The 21,323-nt window shown below is 44.8% G+C and overlaps 1 protein-coding gene across 1 annotated transcript in view; it reads right to left on the bottom strand.

Annotated features, from left to right (window-relative positions):
* Window positions 1-2,185: 2,185 nt before the first annotated feature.
* Window positions 2,186-21,323, bottom strand: part of Lmnb1 (lamin B1) — a 39,346-nt gene continuing 20,208 nt past the window's right edge. The window contains exons 2-11 of the mRNA NM_053905.2: window positions 19,451-19,607; window positions 18,882-19,007; window positions 17,249-17,419; window positions 15,438-15,563; window positions 14,345-14,565; window positions 13,476-13,701; window positions 11,293-11,397; window positions 6,695-6,814; window positions 5,114-5,224; window positions 2,186-2,995 (exon numbers count right to left, since the gene is read on the bottom strand). Of these exons, the coding sequence (NP_446357.2) occupies window positions 2,954-2,995; window positions 5,114-5,224; window positions 6,695-6,814; window positions 11,293-11,397; window positions 13,476-13,701; window positions 14,345-14,565; window positions 15,438-15,563; window positions 17,249-17,419; window positions 18,882-19,007; window positions 19,451-19,607 (1,405 nt within the window). The 3' untranslated portion in view covers window positions 2,186-2,953. The remainder of the gene's footprint in view (window positions 2,996-5,113; window positions 5,225-6,694; window positions 6,815-11,292; window positions 11,398-13,475; window positions 13,702-14,344; window positions 14,566-15,437; window positions 15,564-17,248; window positions 17,420-18,881; window positions 19,008-19,450; window positions 19,608-21,323) is intronic.

Below are 21,323 nucleotides of genomic sequence, written 5' to 3'. Positions count from 1 at the left end.
TAATATCATCAAGAGAAAACTAGGATTTCTAACAAAACAGTCATTACTGCCTAAAAGGTGTTTACAAACCTAAACCAAGAGGCAAACCATCTAATATTAGGAAGTCAACTAATGTACCTATAACTTAAAAATAAGTACCCCAGGGGCTGGGGATTTAGCTCAGTGGTAGAGTGCTTACCTAGGAAGCACAAGGCCCTGGGTTCGGTCCCCAGCTCCGAAAAAAAGAACCAAAAAAAAAAAAAAATAAAAAATAAGTACCCCAAAACTCAATATAGCAGAATTACTAAAACCATAAAATCGATGACTGAAAGAATTAAATGAATAATGTGAGAAATGCTCTTTTAAAAAGGAGGAGGGGACTAAGGCCCTGCCTTGCACAAGAACCCAAGTTCGACCCCCAGCACCTACACACAAAACTGGACATGATGATGCACGCTTAGACCCCCAGTGCTGGTGGGGAGGGAGGAGGATACCGGGAACTCTCGGGCCAGGTCAGGTCCCAAGGAGAGATCCTGTCTCAAAATAAGCTCCAGAGGAAGGATGCCCAAGGTTGTTCTCTTTCTTACACACCCTCTCCCCCGCCCCCTTCCACTCCTCCCTCTCCAAGAGAATCAAAGGCAACTTCAGAAATGAAGCCAATGAAATCAGGAATGCGATGGCTTGGATAAACGCCAAGGTGGGAGGAAGAACAGAATCAGTGAGGTAAATATGAAGGACTCACTAAGAATCCAGCACAGAGAAATCTTAATACATGAAAGGAGAGGTTCAGTGTCATCTGGAAATGCTCGACTGGAGGACAGTGAACAAAGGTGACAGGGTTTCCAACAAGAACATGCAGAATTATCTTACACGAAATGAGATGAGACCCAAGTCAGGCTAAAAATGCAGGTCAAAACAGACAGCAGACGAAGCAGGGAGCAGATGAATCTCGCTTGTTACCAGAAGGGTCATTTTAAAGTGTGTCCGTGTGTGTCCTTGCCTGGCCTCCACCGATGGGAGGTGTAAGCAGGGCGGCCTCAGGCCCGAAGTCCTCAGGACAGGCTCACAGCAGCCAATCCCTGGAAATGGCCAGAAGCTCCGAACTACTTTGGTTAATTGAATCCTGGATTTTTACTGTAAATTTTACCAGATTCCCCCTTAATGCCTGAAGTGTTGGATTTTATAGCATAATTAATCTGGTGGTAAAGAACCTCAGGTTTACTTCGAGGACACAAACCCCCTCTTGTGGCAAGTACTTCACAGGCACACACAGCCGCCTTCCTGTTGGCATTTGTTGGATAAATCTGTGTTGAGAAGTTATCATTTTATCTGCCCCAGTAGACAGGATCTGACCCGGAATTTATCTTGTGTCTGCGACAGCACCAGTGCACGTTGTAAATCTGTGCAGCACAGTAATCTGGGGCTTTGTGAGTTATTTTCAAGTGAAAACTGCTATTCTGTGCATGGCTTACTGCAGGAATATCTTAAGAGGAGACGAACACTGGCTGTGGGTTCGCCTCTGAAATGTCTTCTGTGTATTCTGGGGAGGCTTCCAATGTTCTGCTCCTACAAGATGAACTGACTCTGCTAAAGCAACCGCAGGAAAGAAACTTCTCAAATCTGCAACCAGCGAAGCCCCAGCGACCAGCTTGGCATGGGTAACATGCGTGCCATAGCGCCTTCCTCATCACAGCCATTCAGCTCCTCTCAAATCTCTCCATTTCCTCCTTAAGGCAATCCACTCTGGGTCCACACCGCTGCTTCTCTGCTATGTTCCTGAAAACAGCTTCCAAGCCACTCCTGATAAGCCGAACACAGTGAGTACTGAGCACTGTTACCACCGTCAACAGAGCACCGGGGAGTCGGAAGGGCATCCATTCCCCTCCCCAATTGTAAAACATCACTGTTTTATAGCTCACATGAGCCAATCAAAGCTGCCCTGTCAAAATCTGCCTACAGCAGCAGTTCTTAACCTTCCTAAGGCCGTGCCCTTTAATACAGTTCCTCACGCTGTAGTGACACCAACCATAAATCATTTTATCGCTAGTTCAAAATTATTATTTTGCTACTGTTATGAATCATACTATAAATATCTGTGTTTTCTTCTGGTCTTAGGTGACCCCTGTAAAAGGGTGAATCAACCCCCAAGGGGTCACGCCGCAGAGGCTGAGACCTACTAGTCTAAAGGGTTAAGAAGGACAGTAGATTAATAGTAAAACAGCCTTTTATTTGTTAATGTTGATAAGAAATTTAAGCATGTTACACTATCTTAAAAACCTCAACTAGCGCACGTGAAGAGAAAGTCTCCCCCACCCTAGCCCGCCTGCCCCATTCCCCTCAGGAATCAAGACTCTAAGAGAAGGAGTTGACTGAACGACGGCTCTGTGAAACGTCCATCCAGAGTGCTTACATGATGGCTGGCGCAATACTGCCTTCCTACAAAACGTTTCTTCTCTTTTCTATTTAAAAAAAAGGTAACCTTGATCACTTATTACAAAAAAATTCCATACAAAAGTTCATATATTGAAAAACGCCTTTCCCCCCTCCCACACAGCACCATTTTATATATAGCAGAGAAGGATCAAGAGCAGATCGCCTATCTAGGGAGAGCGATCTTCAATTATGCCTGGACACGCAGTGGTTTTCTTACCCTCCCTGTTCCCTCTTAAAAGAACTTAAAAAAAAAAAAATTACATACACACATACAAAAAAGAAAAAAAAAATGCCAAAAACTTGAGGGCCCCTTTCCAAACAGTACGTTAGCTCAGTGTCAATAATTCACATCTGCAACATGTATGTATGGGTAGGATCTCTTTTACAAAACTTTCAGTGTCAAAAAGGAAATTAAGGCCATCAGATTCGCAGCTTAAAAATTCACATAAAGGAAATACAAAAATATGTGCTTCTGAGAAGGCTCTGCACTGTATACAGGACTCCGTGCTTCTAGCTCCAGGAAGACCGTGACGTGACAAGTTCACATAATGGCACAGCTTTTATTGGATGCTCTTGGGGTTCCCTGGGAGGGGAAACAGAAGAAAACGTCAGTACCCACAAAATTACAATGTTCTAAACACAAACCTTCCCCACAGAGGCACTAAAACGCTGCATTCCCTTCTTAAAACGAGCCTGCTTACGCCTCTCTTTCTAGCATTCTCTAAGGGCTCACTTCAACAAACCCCACAACTGAGTTTCTACTCTGACTATAACAGGTTTTCCCAGAAAACAAACAAACAAGCAAAAGCTGATCTAGGCCTGTAAGTAGTTAAGAATTTCTCACTTAAAATAGAGGCCCTGGCTAGCTAAAGTTACAAACATGGCAAGATCTGATCTTAATAACAACAATTTTATAACAAGTGTTTTTTAAAGAGCTGTAGCAGGGCTTAGAGAGGTAAATTAGATAGCTCCGTGGCTAAGAGCACTAGCTGCTCTCTCAGAGGACCTGGGTTTGACTCCCTATAGTGTAGTTCCAGGGGATCCTATACCCCCTTCTGGCCTCCTCAGGTACTGCATGGTTGGTACTGCATTCTTGTGCAGGCAAAACACTCATGCACATAAGATAAAAGGGTTTAAACCTTTAAAGAGCCGGGTCATTGCTCAGTGTCTAGTGCCTAAAAAATTCACTCCTTGTGTGACTTGTGACTCCCTACTAACTACACTAAACTGAAGATTGGCAGTCCCAAGGACACTGGATCACGGCCACTGTACTTGATGGCTCTCCATCGTGACAATGGCAGGGAACTTTCTTAGTGTGCAGGAGGATCTGATCCCTAGAACCACAACACTGACAAAACATCCTACAACTCAGTCCCTCATTCCACCAAGGAGACTGCTTCTCCTTCAGTGCCGGAGGCCTACTTTTAGAGAAGGCAGTAGAAGGGGGTCTGGCTTTCAGGAGGCCCGGGACCTGTCATTTTAACCATCTTTGCTGGATGCTACTTTGTAAAGCTTGGACTGAACTAATCCCAAGAGCCACAGTGGAAGAGAGTACTTTCATCCCTGGCCAAGTCCAGTCAAATCAAAGAATCCTCAAGACTAAGAAATAACTCTTCAGTGTATTCTACTGACAGTTCAAACATTGTTCTTTCTATAATAACCAAATACCCTATCCCTCCACCCCACTGTCCACACGCCTTTCCACAGCTGTTTACAATGACACCAGAGGCCGAGAAAGCCTTCCCCAGTGTCTGAGCAGACAGGACTCATGCAGATCACTTGTCTCAAATGTCATCTTCTAGCCATTGATACGAGGTTAGGACTATAACATACTTGTTAAACTATGTCAGCAAAATAGCAAGGTATCAGATGAAATACAATCCACCTCAAGTGATTACTCAAGTGGGGTTATACACATGAAGTCTGCTGAGGGCAAGATGTGGTTTGAATAAGAATGCTCCTCATACAAATGAGCAGAGTCACCAGGGAATGGCACCATTTGCAAAGATTAGAAGGCTCGAGGTGTGTCCTTGTTGGAGGAAGTGTATCACTGGGAGTAGGTCCTAAGATTTCAAGAGCCTCTCCAGGCCCAGTCTCTCTCTATGATCAGGATGTGGCTCTCAGCCACTGCTCCAGCACTACTCGTGCTTTCCTGAGAGTCGCTTTGGTCATGGTGTCTCTGTACAGCAATGGCAGTGACTAAGACACAAGCCCGACCTAAATTACAAATACAGAGTCTTGGAGACAAGAGGCAGACTAATGATCACACGCCAGCTTATACACTGTCCTATAGCAGGATTTTTCCAAAATTAATTAGATAAAACAGAATTTGGGGTTTAACTGGAGTTTAATTGGGGTTGCAAAGCCCAGGTATGAGCTAAACTCTTGCAATTATTTAATGGATGGCAGCTTACTGTAACAGCAATGAATCTGGTTCTGTATTGAAGCTTAGTGTGGCTTGCTTACTGCTCTCCTTTAGTAGCAAACTTTGCAGAGTCCAGTAAGGCTCTGGCAGTCAATCTAATCTATGCATTTGTAGACACATTATCTACACCAGAGAACAAAAGACAAAAGCTAAAAGTTGACAGAAAAAAAGTAAAGGGTCTACCATTCTCCACTGCATCCAGGTCTGCAGCCCTGTGCACAGTTGGTTATGCACCACACCAGGCTTTCGGGAAGTTCTTCTAAGTTAAAATCATACCTGCTGGTGGAAACGTTCCTCCTCGATGGCCACTCCAATGGGCTCCTCCTCCTCCTCCTCTTCCTCCTCAGGTATGGTAGTTTTGAAGACTGTGCTTCTCTGAGCAACCTCCTAAAAGCGACACAGTAGACTTCAACCAGAAGGCTAAGGAGGCTTGTCAAAGCCATTTCATCAGCAGCTTTAGCTAGTGAGTTATGCATAATTAGCAGCAGTTAGCAGACCTTCAATTTCCCCTGCAGGGGAGCTACTGGTTCCAATCTGAAAATACCTGCTGAGCTTTCTACCCTGTGCCCTTACACAAATTCTGTGCAAGTGACTTGGCATACTAAATTCTTTTATAAAACTCAACATGAATTCTGCTTAAACATCTTGGCTCCTGGCAAAGAAAAGGTGCTAAATAAATGCTGAATAAAACAGAGGCGGAGCCCAGGTGCTGCAGCCCCAGGTAGCAGCAGGACCACCTGGTAGTCAAGGCCAAGACAGCACCTTTCACTCCATCAGGGAACAGAACCTGCACCGACTGGCACTAACTCCTAGAACAGACCATTGAGTTCAATCAGACGTACTGTACAGAAGCAGAGGTCTGGTCCTTCTTAAAGCGCAACACCATTTCTACTAAAACATCCAAGTACCACAGCTTTCAGGAGAGAATGCTGAGGTGGGCAAAAGCTGTTAAATTTAAGCATGAGCTAACCTGCAGCTAGGATATAAGTACTGTTGAGTTCAAAGGTCACTCCACAGTGGAACTACTTCAGTAGGAGTGATATGAAATTTAACAGAGCCCCTGGTTTAAAACCAAAGTCCAAAAAACCACAAAGATAATGTCACAATAATGCCTCAATGCACGCATCCATCAATGTGAAACACATCCAAGCACACAATCTGTAAACAAACCTAGGTGCTAAGATGGCTGTGTGTGACCTGAGTCAGTCTTCACAGACACTCAGTACACAAGCATAACTGTTCCGACCAAAGCAACAGCACTGTGATTCATGATTTTGTTGTTGATTATCAAGGGGCTTCTCTGTTTAACCCTGGCTGGCCTCAAACTTGGGAGATCCTGCCTCCTGACTGTGGGGACTAAAAGTCTTGCTGCTACAGTCCAACAACAGCATTATAGACAGACGCTGACTCCTTACAGCAAACAGCAAACACAGCCATTATTCTTTGACAAGAGTCCTACAACTAGCATGGTGAACACGGCAAAAATACACGTGCCACACACAATCGTACACTCAGCTTCCGGAGTACAGAGAACGAGGAAGGTTGACAAACATTTACTAGGTTGATAGCATAAGCATTTACTAGGTAAACAGACTGCACCGGGTGCTGCTTGATATGAACATTCAGAGGTGAAATCCTTCAGGGTCCCAAAGCCAAAGTGCAGTGGAGACAGAACCTGCCCAGGAAACTGGACCCTGTGTGACTAAATCAATGCCCTACAAGACGCCACTTTTCAGATGTGTGGTATTTCCATTTACTCAGTGTCTATTACTTGGCAGCCTTAGTCTGACTAAAGTCAGTGACTTCACCCTTCAATGGGACTTCTGATGAGAAATCATCTGTGAACTGTGGTCATACCTCTCCCTGAGAATTCTTCAACACAACCTTCACATCCTCGCCAGTGCCCCAAGAGTTCTGGTTCTTCCAGATGAGGTCAGTTGGAGGACTGGCTGTGACTCCAGCATTTGCAGCCCATACCTGAAAAAGAAAAGGACATCAGTCCACCCAGAAGCCAGGGCTCACATATTTCAAGGTCGGCAACATAATGAGACTTAATTCTCCTATCGGGGGCCCTGGAACCCTGCCCAGCTGTTTCGCTGTTAGCTGGCTGTTTGTGGTCACTACTGCTCAGAGACTGTGTCGTCGTCACTCACCTTCCTCACATGACAGGCATATGGACACATGAGCCCCTGAAATAAAGCTGCCACACTCTGGCCTAGCTAGTCCACAAAGCAGCTGACCCAGAACAAATGTCCTTATTCTCTTCAGCCACAAAAATATGGCAACGATGGTGCCTACAATAGGTGGGAGTGATGACCAACACAGAGGAGTTGGCTCACTGTGGAATCAGCTGTTCTATGGGCTTCATGGGCACCCTGCCAGCACACACGCGCACATGCATGGACACACACAGAGACCACAGAACTCTAATTTCAACAACAGAAGTTAACCTTCTAACAACTAATAGTCTATCTGAAATATTCAGGAAGAGTGGCTCATCCCCAATCAGAGATAGTGTCACAGTGCCCCAGCCCGTCTCACATTATGCTCCACAAAGAATACAGGAAATGTTCCAGGTAAAATATGATCGCTTTTGAAATAAGCCAACGAAAAAATACATTCCATGATCAGCATGGAAATTCTGCCATATTTTTATATATTTTTTGGCAGAGGGAATCAGGTAGAATAAAAAAGTACTGGCAATCAGAAAACCCAGGCTGGAGAGAGAGCTCGGTGGTTAAGTGTGCAGCGCTCTTTCTTATAGAGAACCCAGGTTCAATGCTCAGAGCCTGGACCAGGTTGCTTACTGACCAAACCTGACTTCAGTTTCGGGGATCTAGAGTTGGCCCCTCTGGGCATGTGCATGCATGAGATACACATCACCTTATAGGACACAGACATACATCATTCATTCCTAAAGGTATAGATCCTAGACAAACAAGTCATTATGCTTTTGTAGTCTCACTGTCCTCAGAGACAGACACATCCAACCCTAAACCTACACGCAAGGAAACGAGCAGCTGAGTAAGGAACTGATATAGGAGTAAGCACAGAAGCCATGTTGCAGAATCAATGGTGTAACTGGTTGTAGAATTTTCGGTTGATATCAAAAATGCCAAGGACAAACCGAAGTTTGTGGGAGAAGTCTATGAATCCCCATGATCCCTTTAAGTCACTTTCCTGTCTGTGAGGTTCCACTCTTGCAGCAGGAGTTCTAATACCTAAAGCCCACAGGGGGGTGACTGGACCTGCGTACCTCAGAGAAACTGAGTTACTTCTCTAGCTCTGGACAGAAAGGTCCATGGAAGCTTCCAGATTGTCCATGAGCATTACAGACAGAAAGGGGGATTTACCAGGATAAGACTGAAAAAGGGAACGGGACCTGAGCGGCTTCCAGACACAGAGCAGCATGCTTCAGGTCCTGGCAGTCCTTTTCACTAGTTACATGGAATCACATAGATGGGTTAGTGTGAGAGAGAACGTCAGGACAAGGCTGAAGTGCCTGAAAGCTCTGTCTCTCAGATAAGAGATGTGCTGTGCACCCCAGACTTCAAACACTTAGGAAAGGATTAACATACCCAATAATCATTTTTATATTAATGATAATCCTGATGTTCGTTTGGTTTTGCTTGTTCCTTAAGCCAGGGTTTCTCTGGATAGCCCTGGCTGCCCTGGAACTCTGTAGACCAGGCTGGCCTCAAACTCAGAGCCCCTCCTGCCTCTGCCTTCCTAGTGCTGACTAAAGGCACTGCCACTGTGCTCTGCTTTGACACAGTATTTAACAAAACCGACTAAATGCAATCCCATAGTTTACTTTACAGCTTTGTAAGTTTTTAAACAGGAATTAATTTTTTTTTCGGAGCTAGCAACTGAACTCAGGGCCTTAAGCGCTCTACCACTGAGCTAAATCCCCAACCCCAGGAATTAATTTTTAAAGGCATACATAGGGCTTGCATCTCTGTTCTGAATCTTCAGACTGATCCTTGGAAGTCGTCTTATACAATGTCCTAGGGAAATCTCCTTCACTACAATGTCCCAAATCTGATCACACTTAATACAAGCTACTAAAGAAAAAATGTACTATGTTATCTCCTGGGACCCGTTCTTCTGTAAAGCACCCACAGGAGTGATCATCTTCGTCTCTGGGGCAGAACATCCAGAAGGAAAGCAGATGACTGTTACAATGCCCCCACTTCATGAGACAGAGGATTCAAGTCTAAACCTCTGAAGTAAAATACCAAACTTTTAAACACATCATGCAGCTTCCCTAAGACTTATAATAGAACTAAGCAGTCTTCTCTCACTATAATTACTAAAGAATAGAGTCGCTCGGATATTTGTTCTCATTTTCACTCATTATTACAAAATTAACACCTGCTGTTTTCAGAGATGTCAAAGCTCTGTATACTTTAGAGAAGTTCTAACCTGCATTTTGAGCCTTTGATCTTCAAAATTAAGGTTTGTACTAATCAAAATTATAAATGTGTGGGAGACTAAGACACGGTTGTGATCACTTCAAAGTCAGCCTGGGCTGAGGAGGGAGACCTGAGGAGGGGAGGAGTAAGCTCGGTGTGGAAGCAACAGCCTTTAATCCCAGCATTCAGGAAGCAGAGGCAAACAGATCTCTATGAGCTCCATGAGCTCCAAGCCAGCCTGGTCTATGTAGAGAGCAAGTAAGTTCTAGGACAGCCCCAGTCACAGAGACCTCATCTAAAAAAAACTAAAAAACAAAAAAAACCCAAACCACGGGTGGTGATGTATAGGTGGGCACCTTTTGTTTTCCTGATACAGGGTCTCATGTTTTCCAGGCTGGCCTCAAACTCTCTGTGTGGCTGTGGCTGTGAATGACCTTTAGGCTCCCAAGTGCTAGACACAAGTGTGGGTCCCCCACACCCAGCAGCACTTGCTTTTCATTTAAGAAACCATATAGCAGTGAGCAATCACATCTACCCCTCCAAGGATGAAGACGCCTTCTTTAAGATCCAAAGTGAACACATGAGCATGTGAAGTAAAAACAAAGGAAGCTCCTGTCTGCTCTATGATGCATGCTTCTCTAGACTCAGTCCACTACTGTTTAAAATGTGGCCTTTTAGAGCATGACAATACAGGCTTTTACTGCTAAGTCAGAGTAAGAGTTAAGAATGCCATTTAACCATCTCTCGACACCTATAAATTCATGACGTTGCATGTTACTCTGGACAGTACCAGGGTCCTATCCCCAAAGAGGACTTCCTTGTACATTTCTACAGGTGCCTTAGAGTCCAGAAGCGGGTGTCAGGTTCCCAGAGTTGAACCCACAGGTGATTTTTGAGCCACCCAATGTGGGTGCTGGAACTTAAAACTGTTCCTCTGCAAGGGCAGCAAGTGGATATTTTGTTTGGTTTTTCAAAACTAGGCTTTTCTATATATAGTCCTGGCTATATATAACTTGCTCTGTAGACAAGGCTGTCCATAAACTCAGAAATCTACCAGCCTTTGCCTCCCAAGTCCTAGGGTTAAAGGCATGTGCTTTTTTATTAAAGCCTGGCTTTTTGTTTTCTTCCAATTACTTGTATTAATTGAGATTTTCATATAATGCACTGAACACATTCACGCCCTACCCTACTCCTCCCCTTTCCACCCTCGCCATCCCCCCAGCCCTTCCCATCTGACTTTGAGATTATATTTCTCTTCTTTCCCCATTGAGTCTGGTTTGTGTTGCCCAGCCTCTTTTGAGACTGAAGCCCACCCTTGCAATGGGGTCAGACTATCGGTCACATCATTAAAGGAAACTGAGTCTCCTTCCCCTTGGCTATCAAATGCCCAGGTTCCTTAGCTATTGCCTTCCCTTCTCTGTGGGGACTTCACCTGGCTGGAGCTGCAGCAAGTGCTCTTAACTGACCCATCTCCTCAGCCCGAGACGACAAAGTCTCGCCAGCTAATGCAAGTCAGGGTAGCATTGAACATGTAGTGTTCTACCTCAGCTTCCCAAGTGGTATAGAGTTGCGTGAGGCTACAACCAACTACATCTGACTACTGAAGGACGACCTTTTTAGAAATCCAAGCCTGCAACTCCAGCCCTGAAAACAGCTAAGGGTACAAACAGAGTGGCAAGAAAGCAAAACATTAAAGATTCTTTCTCTGAGGTAACTCAAGCAGCTGTTGCTCTAGGTAGATGCTTCCTTCCCACAGGTCTCTATGCCATGCAGAATCCTGGACTGCACTAAGCTGAAAGTGTCAGTCAACAGGAAACTATTTTATACCCAGTGAAACAGACAAAATAATCCAAGCTTCGAATCTTTTCACTGCCCTAAGGCAGAATTTTTAATATTTAACAGCACTGCTAACATAAAGGTATTTTAAAGTCCACTTCTAAAATGCTTCTCTTTCAACTCAACTGTTGTTTTGGTATTTGTTACAATGACTTTATCTGTGATTAAGATAAATAAAATTAAATGATGACTGAGTTCACTTACTGTAACAGTCTGGCCGGCCTTCAGCACATATCTTGAGGTATATTTGTAACTGACTGATGTGTCTCCAATTTTTCTGATCATCTCCCAGCCTCCCATTGGTTGATCCTAGTCACAAAACAACAGAAAAGGTTACTTCACACATACAGAACACTCAAATAATCAAATCCCTGAACCACATAGGATACACAATGCACTCTCAGCAAAACGCAACGTCATGAAGTCTGCGCCCACCAGGAAGGGTCTGGAGAGAGATGAAGGAGGGACAAAAATTACAACCAAGGATGGTCACTGCTCAATTAGATGGGTCCTTAAGATCTGCAACACAAGTCAGCCATAGAAACCACAAACAAAACGCCTAGGATCTGATGGCTTTCTGTTTTTAAATCACAGACACTCATGACTAACAAAGACAAGGAAGAAATTTGTTTTTTGTTTCTTGCATTTGTGCCAGCTTTGCCTAGAATAAGCTGTTACTGAGTAAAACAAACCCAAAGAAGCCGTTCGCCAGACCTAGCTGACCACTACGGGCCCAGCGGCGCCTGCCCAGTGAGGAGCCATGCAGACGGTAGAGCAGGGCTTCACACCAGGCAGACGCCGGCCGAACACTCCTGGTGGTTGTGCCTCTGGAATCTGGAGACATCGGGATAGGGCAATAGCCTCTCTGTTTCCAAGCTGTGGCCAACCTGCCCTAGAGCCCAGACCCTCCTGGAACTGCCTGTGCTGTCTGACTTATTTAAGGCATATACACTCACAGTAGTTCTAACAGTCTGCTGAGAAAGGGAGTTGTCGTGGATTTGGCCTAACGCTGACTTATGTTAATCTGGTCCCCAAAATTACACGAGAATCCACATGTCCACATGGGAGACACTGAGGGCCCCTGCCCCCAGTTAGTTTTGATTGGTAAATGAAGGTGCCAGCGGCCAATGGCTGGACAGGCAGACAGAGGTGGGACTTTTAGGATTCCTGGGCAAGGGACCTAGTGGCAAGTGATCAGTAGAGAGACAGACAAGAGGGCAAACTGGGTCTAGGGCAACAAAGACAGACTTTTAGGAAGCATTAACTCAGGCATATTGGTGGGAGTGTTAGCCATGTGGAGGTGTTGGAGCGGCCCAGCCGTTAAGGCATATTAAAACACAAAGGCTGCGTGTGTGGGCGTCTTTCATTTGGGAACCCAGAACATTGGGGCAGGTAGGGATGAGAAAGCTGCCACTGGGGTTGATTTGAGTAGAGATTCATTGGCAACTGCACCAGGAGGAGTCTCTCAATTCTTACCAGACCCGGAACACTTTTATACTTAGAAGTGGCATTCCCTCCCCTGCGCTTCAGTCCTCTGCCTTCTCAGTACCGTCCTACATCCTGAGTCCCATCAGAACCGCAGAGCCCTTCAAAGTCCAAGTTCTAAGCCTCAGAAATCCCTGAGGTGAATCTTCCTATTCACACAAACTTTCAAGATGGAGACTCATGTTGTCAATATTTCTATATAAATCAGATCATGAGCATCTGCTCATTCATGAACTTTGTTTCAACATATCTAAGCCTGAACCCATCTTTCCAAAAAGCTTTTGATGCTGCAACTTCACCTTCACCAGCTAAGGAAAACGTATAATTCATCTTTGAGAAAACCATCATGAGTGCTGGAGAGATGGCCCAGCGGTTAAGAGTCCTGCCTGATCTTCCAGAGGACCTGAGTTCAATTCTCAGCAACCACATGGTGGCTCACAGCCATCTGTAATGGGATCCGATGCCCTCTTCTGGTGTGTCTGAAGACAGCGACAGTGTACTCACTATAAAACCTTTTTAGAAACAAATAAGGCCGTCAAGAAATGGCCTGGCAAATCCGGGGTAAATACACAGCTTTATAAAGCAAGATTAACAAAGGAAATCTCAGGCTGGTAGGATAGTTCAATGGGTAACAGTGCTTCCCCCAAGGCTGATAACTCAATTCCTGACTCCAACATGGTCAAAGGAAAGAGGATTCTCTGGCTGCCACACCCATCCATAGTACGTGGACACCATCCCTACCGCCACTATAAACAAACACAAAAAAGAAGAACAAAGAGAATCTTCAAGCCACTAAAGGTTTTAGACATACTCAAGCACACAGAAGATGGACAGCTATTACTACCCACAGCAGCCAGGCAGTCTGCAAAGCCAGGCCTGAGGAGATGGGTCGACTCATTTACCTGTTCAGAAGTGTTCTTCAAGCGAATAAACTTCCCATCAACATCTATCTCTTCAATGCACACATTCCCCGTGGCTGAAGCAGAGTGGGAAATGCTAACACTACTGCTCGCCTCTGATTCTTCCACATCAACTCTCTTCCGCTTTCCTCTGGTGGTGCGCACACTGCGGCTGGATGAGGCTCTGGACACGGTCACTCGGGAAGAAGGACTTGGAGAGAGCTTTAACCTTCGGGGAAAGAAGACTGTGAGGATGGAGCACAAACACCTGACTCACCTAGGCTTTGTCCACTCAGGCCACTGGGACCAGGAGTCCCTCACCATGTCACACAACGCCAGTCAAGGCCTAATCCAAAGCAGCATTTGGTCATGCTGGGACGCTCACACTGCATTTCTAAAACACAAGAATGGGCCAACCTGATATTTAAAGTAATGACACATTAAGATCTATTTCTACTTATCACCTGATGTTAAAACTAATGACAGGAAAATTTCGAAGTTGCTTTCCTCCTTTTTAAAAGGAATATTTCATTTTCCATAGAGATGAGCGTTTAATGTGTAATTTCCTTCCATTTAAAACATTTGAAAATGTGCACTGAAGGAATAGTTCTCCATGTTGGAGAATGCACAGGGTTTCTCAGACACACTTGCAAATGCTTGAGCTCCTTGTTCATACAAATCCTACCTGGGTTGTTCTTTACCGTGAACCATTTATAAATGTCCTACTCGGAGGCGAATACCTCTAAGACACAAGGAAAGGTTAACTTAGAGCAGTCCTAAAATACTGGATATAAAACAGGGAAAGATGGGGGAGGGGGTAACATGAAAACAAAAGCCAGCCTGTCCAGCCTGGGGACACCCGAGACCCTTACCGCTCTTCTTCGCCTTCCAAGAGTTTCCTGTAGGCGCTGATCTCCATGTCCAGGGCCAGCTTCACGTCAAGCAGCTGTTCGTAATCATTCAGCTGCTGCTGCATCTGGTCCCTTATTTCCGCCATCTCTCTCTCTTTGTCAGACAGCATGCGGCGTGAGTTGTCTCTCTCTTTAGCAAGCATGTCCTCCAATTCTTGAATCCTTTCCAAGCATGCTCTAGACTTCAGAGTCAGAGGAACACATTGACTTTCTAGGGCTATTTCACCATGAGCAGAAGGCAGAATGAAACCACCTACTGAACCAGAAAGCAAACAGCCCCACAGGAGCTCTAACTCTTAACCCAAAAGATCATGACTGTGAACAACTAATTCCAAAATCCTTAAAATATTAAGCGTCTCTTAACGTTTTGGGTAGGCCAGGTACAATGGTGTATGCTTTTGATCCCAGCACTCAAGAGACAGAGACGGACGGATCTCTGTAAGTTAGAAGCTAGCCTGGTCTACAAAGTGACTTACAGGACAGCCAGAGCTGGCACACACAGAAACACTGCCTCCCCACCCCAATAAAAGTTTTAGGTAACAAAAGCCTACAAAGAAATATTCCTCACACTAAAGCTTTAAAATGTACACATAAGTTTTCAGTATTAGCCAAATAAACGTTTACTCTACGGCTCTGGAAACCTCAAGTCTGGCTTTCCTACAAGGTTCTCTCTCAAAAGTGGCAATTAACTACAGAATGCCAGCATATTCAAAACCTTGTAGCTCACTGGGTTAGGTTAGGGTACAAACATACACAGGGTGTTTTGGGGAGGGGAGAGTCTAAAGCAGCACCTCACTATGTAGCCCTGGCAGCCCTGACTTTGCAGCAATCTTTGTATCTCTGCCTCTCAGATGCTGGGATTACTGGTGTGTACCACCACAAAGCCACACGGTATTTATGTGATGAAAATAATCTAGAAAAGGACTATAGAAAAGAGAAACCAGGAGGGAATACATCTCATGGGGGACAAAGGAGACTAGACTGCACTGACACAGGTGGCCAGCCTTCCAGTGACACCCCAACTCTGCTCTGAGGAAGATGCCTGCCTACTTACCTCTTTCTGCAGGTTAGAAAGCTGAGAGGAAAGGCTCTCGATCCTCATCCGGCTCTCCATCAATTCCTCCCTGGCACTGTTGACAGTGGAAGTGTTCATCTCTGATGACAGCCTGGCATTCTCAAGCTGTGAGGACAGTAAGCCACAGTCAGTCTTACCTAGTCAGTTGGAACTAAGAAATGAGGAAGCAGGACTCCCCAAGACCTTTCAAGCCCAAGCCCTTCCTTCTGGTAAGCAGCTGACGAAACAGGAAAGCATGGCTGCTTTGCTGACGTGCATCACCGCACACCACCTCTTCAGACTCACTTCTGAAACTAGGAGTTTAAACAACTCCTATATATATCTAGGTCATTAACTCAGTTCATTTTTCAGTATTTCATCCACTAAGCATTTACTGTCTGGGGTAGCACTCACAAAGATGCTGTATATAGAAACTTAACTGCAGATATATCTGCAAAGGAACCTTTCAATATTCCAAACCAGCTCTGTAACCAGAGATGCTCCCTCTCAGAAGCAAAAGCAGGCCTCATAAGACAAGACCCACATCTCATCTCTCAATGGGGTGTGTGTTGTCTGTGTGACAGACAGACAGACAGACAGACAGACAGACAGACAGAGAGAGAGAGAGCGAGCGAGCGAGCAAATGAAACAGAAACAAGAGAGAGTTATTTCACAGTTCTTCCCAGTCATAGTTTAATGGCAGCACCCAGCAAGTGTGGGTGGCTGTGGGAACTCTTTGTCTGGCCTCTTGTATGCAATGCCCATAACCACCTCATTAAATGACTAACACCCCACATGAACAACAGCATAAGTCCAAGCAATGGAAACTATTTTCAATAACTTCAATTTTCTAGCACTGCCTCCAACTAGTAACTTATTCAGTCAGATAACATTTAACATGTAAGGAAAAGTCATCTGCAAACAAAACCAAGATGTACTGTGAGATCTGTTCATGTAAGTGGAATGATTCCACACCTCTGAAGAGAATACTGTTAGATTTTCCATTTGGCCCCGCTATAAAGCAAAAGCCAGTGAAAAAAAAGGGAGTGACGTTCTACCGACCCAGCTGTAGGGAAGTCAAAAACAGCAGCAGTGTGTGGAGAGGTGCCCAACGTACCTGGAGAGGAACGTGTGTCAGCTATGACATGGGAGACCACTGACACAGGCATAAACCTTACGTCTGATAACATTTGAGTAACCTTGTTTTCAGCTATACCCTAGGAGCATTTAAAAATGCTACATTTAAAAATATTCATTTTATTTTATTCCTAAAGAAAATTATTTTTTTAACTTTCTAAAGTTTAAAATTTTTTTCATTCACTATTTTATGTATATGGATATTTTGCTTGCAAATATATTTGTGTACCACATGGATGCGGGGGTGGGGGATCCACTAGACCCCACATGACTACAATTAGGGAGTTATGGGTGCTGGGAATTAAATTCATAATCCCTAGCTAGAAGAGCAGCCAATGCTCTTGACTGCTAAGCCATCATCTCTCTAGCCCCTTGTTCTGGTTTTTAAAAATGAAGCCAGGGCTGGAGAGAGAGCCCAGCAGTGACAAAGTACTGGCCATTCTTCCAGGACCCAGGTTCACTCTGCAGCACCCACAGCCCCTCAATACCATCTGAAACTGTAGTTTCATGGAATCCCATGCCCTCTTCTGGAATGCAAATGCACATGCAGACAAAACACCTATTACATAAAGTAAAGCTGAGAAGAAAAATCTAGAACAAAACGAAGAGGCGCTCAGGTCTGGGTATAGCTGAGGTACTGAGTGAGTGTGCACACAAGCCCATGGCAAGCTCACCTTGGCGTGGTAGGTCTGCTCCAGCTCTTCCTTATACAGCCTCACCTGCGCGTCGTGCTGCTCTCTCATCTCGTGCAGGGCTTGAGCCAGCTTGTACTCATACTCAATCTGACGCCCGGAGTCCACCTCCACCAGGCGCGTCTCATGCTTCCTTCTTGTCTCATTGATCTCCTGCAGGGAGGAAAAACAGTGAGCCAAGGTGCTTACACAGGCCGCACCAGCAGCAGCCTGAGTAACTCAGGGCCACCTCATGGCTCCTACGCCATCCTCTGTGCCGGACCTGACGCAGAACAGGTCCATGATTACACTGCTGCTTGTCAAGCAGAAGATGTGGAGTGTGACTGATGGCGTAGTGACAGGACCTCAAGTCCCAGGAACCCCCAGCTCTTCTCAGGGATACAGCTATTTCATTCTCTGACACCAAGAAAGGGCCTGATGATTTTCTAAAGCTCCATGCAGCTGTAGATGCCTAGACAATACCCCACACTAAACACCAAACACCAAACAGTCTGTGTCTCTAAATTGCTTCACTGGCAATCCCTACAGACACCTCGGTCTTATCCATAGCAATGTCTCTTGACGAATGAATACCAGTAACCCTTGTGATCCTTCACTGTTTAAGAAATGTCCTGCCAGGCAGTGGTGATACATGCCCTTAATCCCAGCATTTGGGAAGCGGCAGCAGGTGGATGGCTGAATTCAAGGACAGCCTGGTAAATAGTGAGTCCAGATCTATTACCCAAACAAACCCTGTCTCAAAATACCAAGCATGCGTGCGCGCTCACACACACACAACACCTGGGACAATTTGTGGCTAGGTACATAAGGCCACTAATAAAAACTGTTCATTTTAGCTGTCACTATGAACTTATTTTCTTGAGAGTGAATAATTAAGGAAGCCACAAGGGGGCACTATAGCTCAAAGAGTTTGTGTATCTGTGCAGTGCCGGGATTGACCCCAAGACCTCACCGGTTAGGTGGATACTGTATCCCTACCTAATACCTAGTACTAACTGTATTTCTCCTGCATATTTCTTCATTGTTCTCTTAGCCATTAAAAGGGAAAACCTACCTTGTACAGTTAATCTGTAAGGCATCTTCTATCCCCAAATCCTACTATCTCTGTATGTAGCTACCTTTCCTTATGGCAAAAAATTAATACTTATGTTTGTTTTTGTCTTCTGTGTAGGGGACTTTGTCACACACAAATGATCCACACCCACAGAGGTCAGAGGACAATCTGCAGGGGTAGATTTTCCTTCCACAGTGTGGGCTTAGGGTCAAACTCAGATTGTTGGGCTCAACACTACATGCCTTTATCTGATAAGACATCTCAGCAGCCCATGGTTTTTTGAGGTAACTAACTGCACGGAAGGATGACCCTGAAATCCTAATTTCCCTATGCCAGGATTCCAGATATGGCCGTCATGCCCAGTCTGCGTTTCCTCTGCCACGCAGTGATGGCACAACACACACCTTTAATCTCAGCACTTGGGAAGCAGGGGCAAGCAAATCTGAGTTTGAGGCCAGCCTGGTCAACAGAGGGAGTTCCAGGATGGCCAGGCTTACACAGAGGGAAAAACAAAAACAAAAAACAAAACAACAACAACAAGCAAAATATTCCTGCAGTTACCTCTTCATACATATTTTTACGGAACTCCAAGTCCTCAGTAAGGCTCTGACAACGGTTCTCCAGATCCACTTTAAGCAAAGTCTCATCCGCCAACTGCTTTTTGGCGGCAGATAGGGATGCTTCCAACTACGAAGAAAAGCAATAGTAAAGATTACATGACAATGCTTTAGTGATAATGTAAGACATTAGTGTTCCTCTGCATTAACAGGATTATCTCATTTTAACTTCCTGGTCACTTGCTGTTTCTACCCCAGGGCATCACATATCACCAATGAACGTAGTGAATGACAAAGTCAATCCTTCATGTCTCAAAATCCAAACCAAACTTGAGCTAACCACTTGCATGTTTCCAGTGTGCGATGACTTCTCTTCCACTTTGTGTCTGGTGTAAGAAAGAAACAGGCTTTGAAAGCAGAAGGAGGGTGTGCCCAGGAAAGCAGGGAGATCTACAAAGCCCAGACAAGATGGTGAGGGGTAGTTAATTAGTCGATTTAAAAAAGAAAAAAATCCACAGTTCATGACTTACAACTGCCAACTAGTCAAACAGAGAGATCAGGGTAGAATCTTACCTGGGCAATCTGGTCTTTCAGATCCTCCAAGTCTCCCTCTAAACTCTTTTTGTCCCCAAGGGCAGTAGCCAGTGCTGCATCCTTAGAGTTTAGCGCGGCCTCATACTCTCGAAGCTTGATCTGGGCTCCACTGAGATCAGACTCCTTCTTAGCATAACTGTAACATCAGAAAAACACAATCACAACCCTGCCTTGCAGGCTTCCTGCCCGCTTAGGGGAGAAACCAAGCAGCTTCAACACTGAGCCTCAGGAGAGCCCAAGAGCATCAGATGAAATTTCCCCATATCATGGGGTTAACTAATGACTGTGGGACAAAGAAACTGCTAAGGCCCAGGCTCTGGGGACTAGAGAGATGGCTCAGGGTTAAAAGCACTGGCTGCTCTTACTGAGGACCCACATGGTGGTCATCTGTTGACTTCAGTTCCATGAGATCAGACACCTTCTCCCAGCCTCCATAAGCCCTAGACACAAACGCGGGGTGCAGACACAGATGTCAGCAAAGCACTGACTCACATAAGATCGCTTGATATCAGCATCCACTAACCAGTGCCAAGAAGCTTGCCAGCATCTATTTCTACCATACGAGGTGAGCTGAAATTTCCCTAATTACATGGGGCTTCTATGTTGGAAAAGTAATATTCATTACTATATAGAATTAATCCATTTAAAACGGTGGAGGAATCGCACTATGTAGCCCTAACTAACTGGAATCTCTCTGTGAATCGGGCTGGTGTCAAACTCAGATTCTAGGATGTCTCCAGGTACTAGGAGAATAAAAAGTATGTGCCACCAAATTCAGGGAATAATATGTAGACAATTACATTTTAAAAGATATGTCTGAAATTTAAATAAAACTTTATCATTAACTCTACAGGAAAGCCTTCACAATATCAAGATTCTGAATACTTCCTCTTAATTAAAACTAGAGTATTGCTAATGTTAGGGACATTGATTCAATGGTAATTTAGTAATCTAAGGAGAGGACTCTTTACTCTCTGTGGTATAGCAGACATAATCTCAACAGAATCTTTTGTCCCGAGTCCTGTATTTTTAGGGCCACAAGATGGCAGGCTTTAGCTGAAAACTAGTCTAGAAGGGACAAAACTGCTGTTTTAAATTCTGACTTAAAACAAAAATCTTCGGGGTTGGGGATTTAGCTCAGTGGTAGAGCACTTGCCTAGCAAGCGCAAGGCCCTTGGTTTGGTCCCCAGCTCAAAAAAAAAAAAAAAAAAAAATCTTCTATGTGGGCTGGAAAGATGATTCAGTTCATTTTCTACTCCATTACGAGGTCTAGAATCAGAATCCCAGACACACGTGGCTCCGGCTCCAAAATCTGACTCCCTCTTCTGAACCCTGTGGACACCTACATCACATATGCACACACTCATACACATCCTCATATGCACACACTCATACACATCCTCAGACGGATACACACAAACTCACACGTGCACATGTCCATACAGTCTCAGACACTCAGGAACACAAGACAGACAGGCAAACAGGCAGGAATGCACACACTCACACAAACACACACAGACACACACCTTTCCTTTAAAAAAAGAATCCAATCCTGGTCAATCACAGCCAAACAAACTTGCGAGCCCTGGGACCCTACAGAAATCCCATGCAGAAGCTTGTGAAAGAGCCACAATCTTATCCCACCATAAAATGGCCAAGCTGAATACATATCACACACACCTAGAGTCAAAGGAAAATGACTCTTTTTGAGAAAAGCTCCATGTAACTTGTACGGCCTGGAATCAGCTATGTAGCCAAGGACAACCTTGAAGTCAGATCTGCCCACCCTCATCTCCAAGTGCTAGAATTACAGGAACATAGGGACACCCAGCTTTACTGTGCTCTGGGAACC

Source organism: Rattus norvegicus, chromosome 18 (assembly GCF_036323735.1).
Source record: "Rattus norvegicus strain BN/NHsdMcwi chromosome 18, GRCr8, whole genome shotgun sequence".
NCBI lineage: Eukaryota > Metazoa > Chordata > Mammalia > Rodentia > Muridae > Rattus > Rattus norvegicus.
The sequence above is the reverse complement of the archived record's forward strand: the minus strand, read 5'-3'. Positions and strand labels throughout refer to the sequence as shown.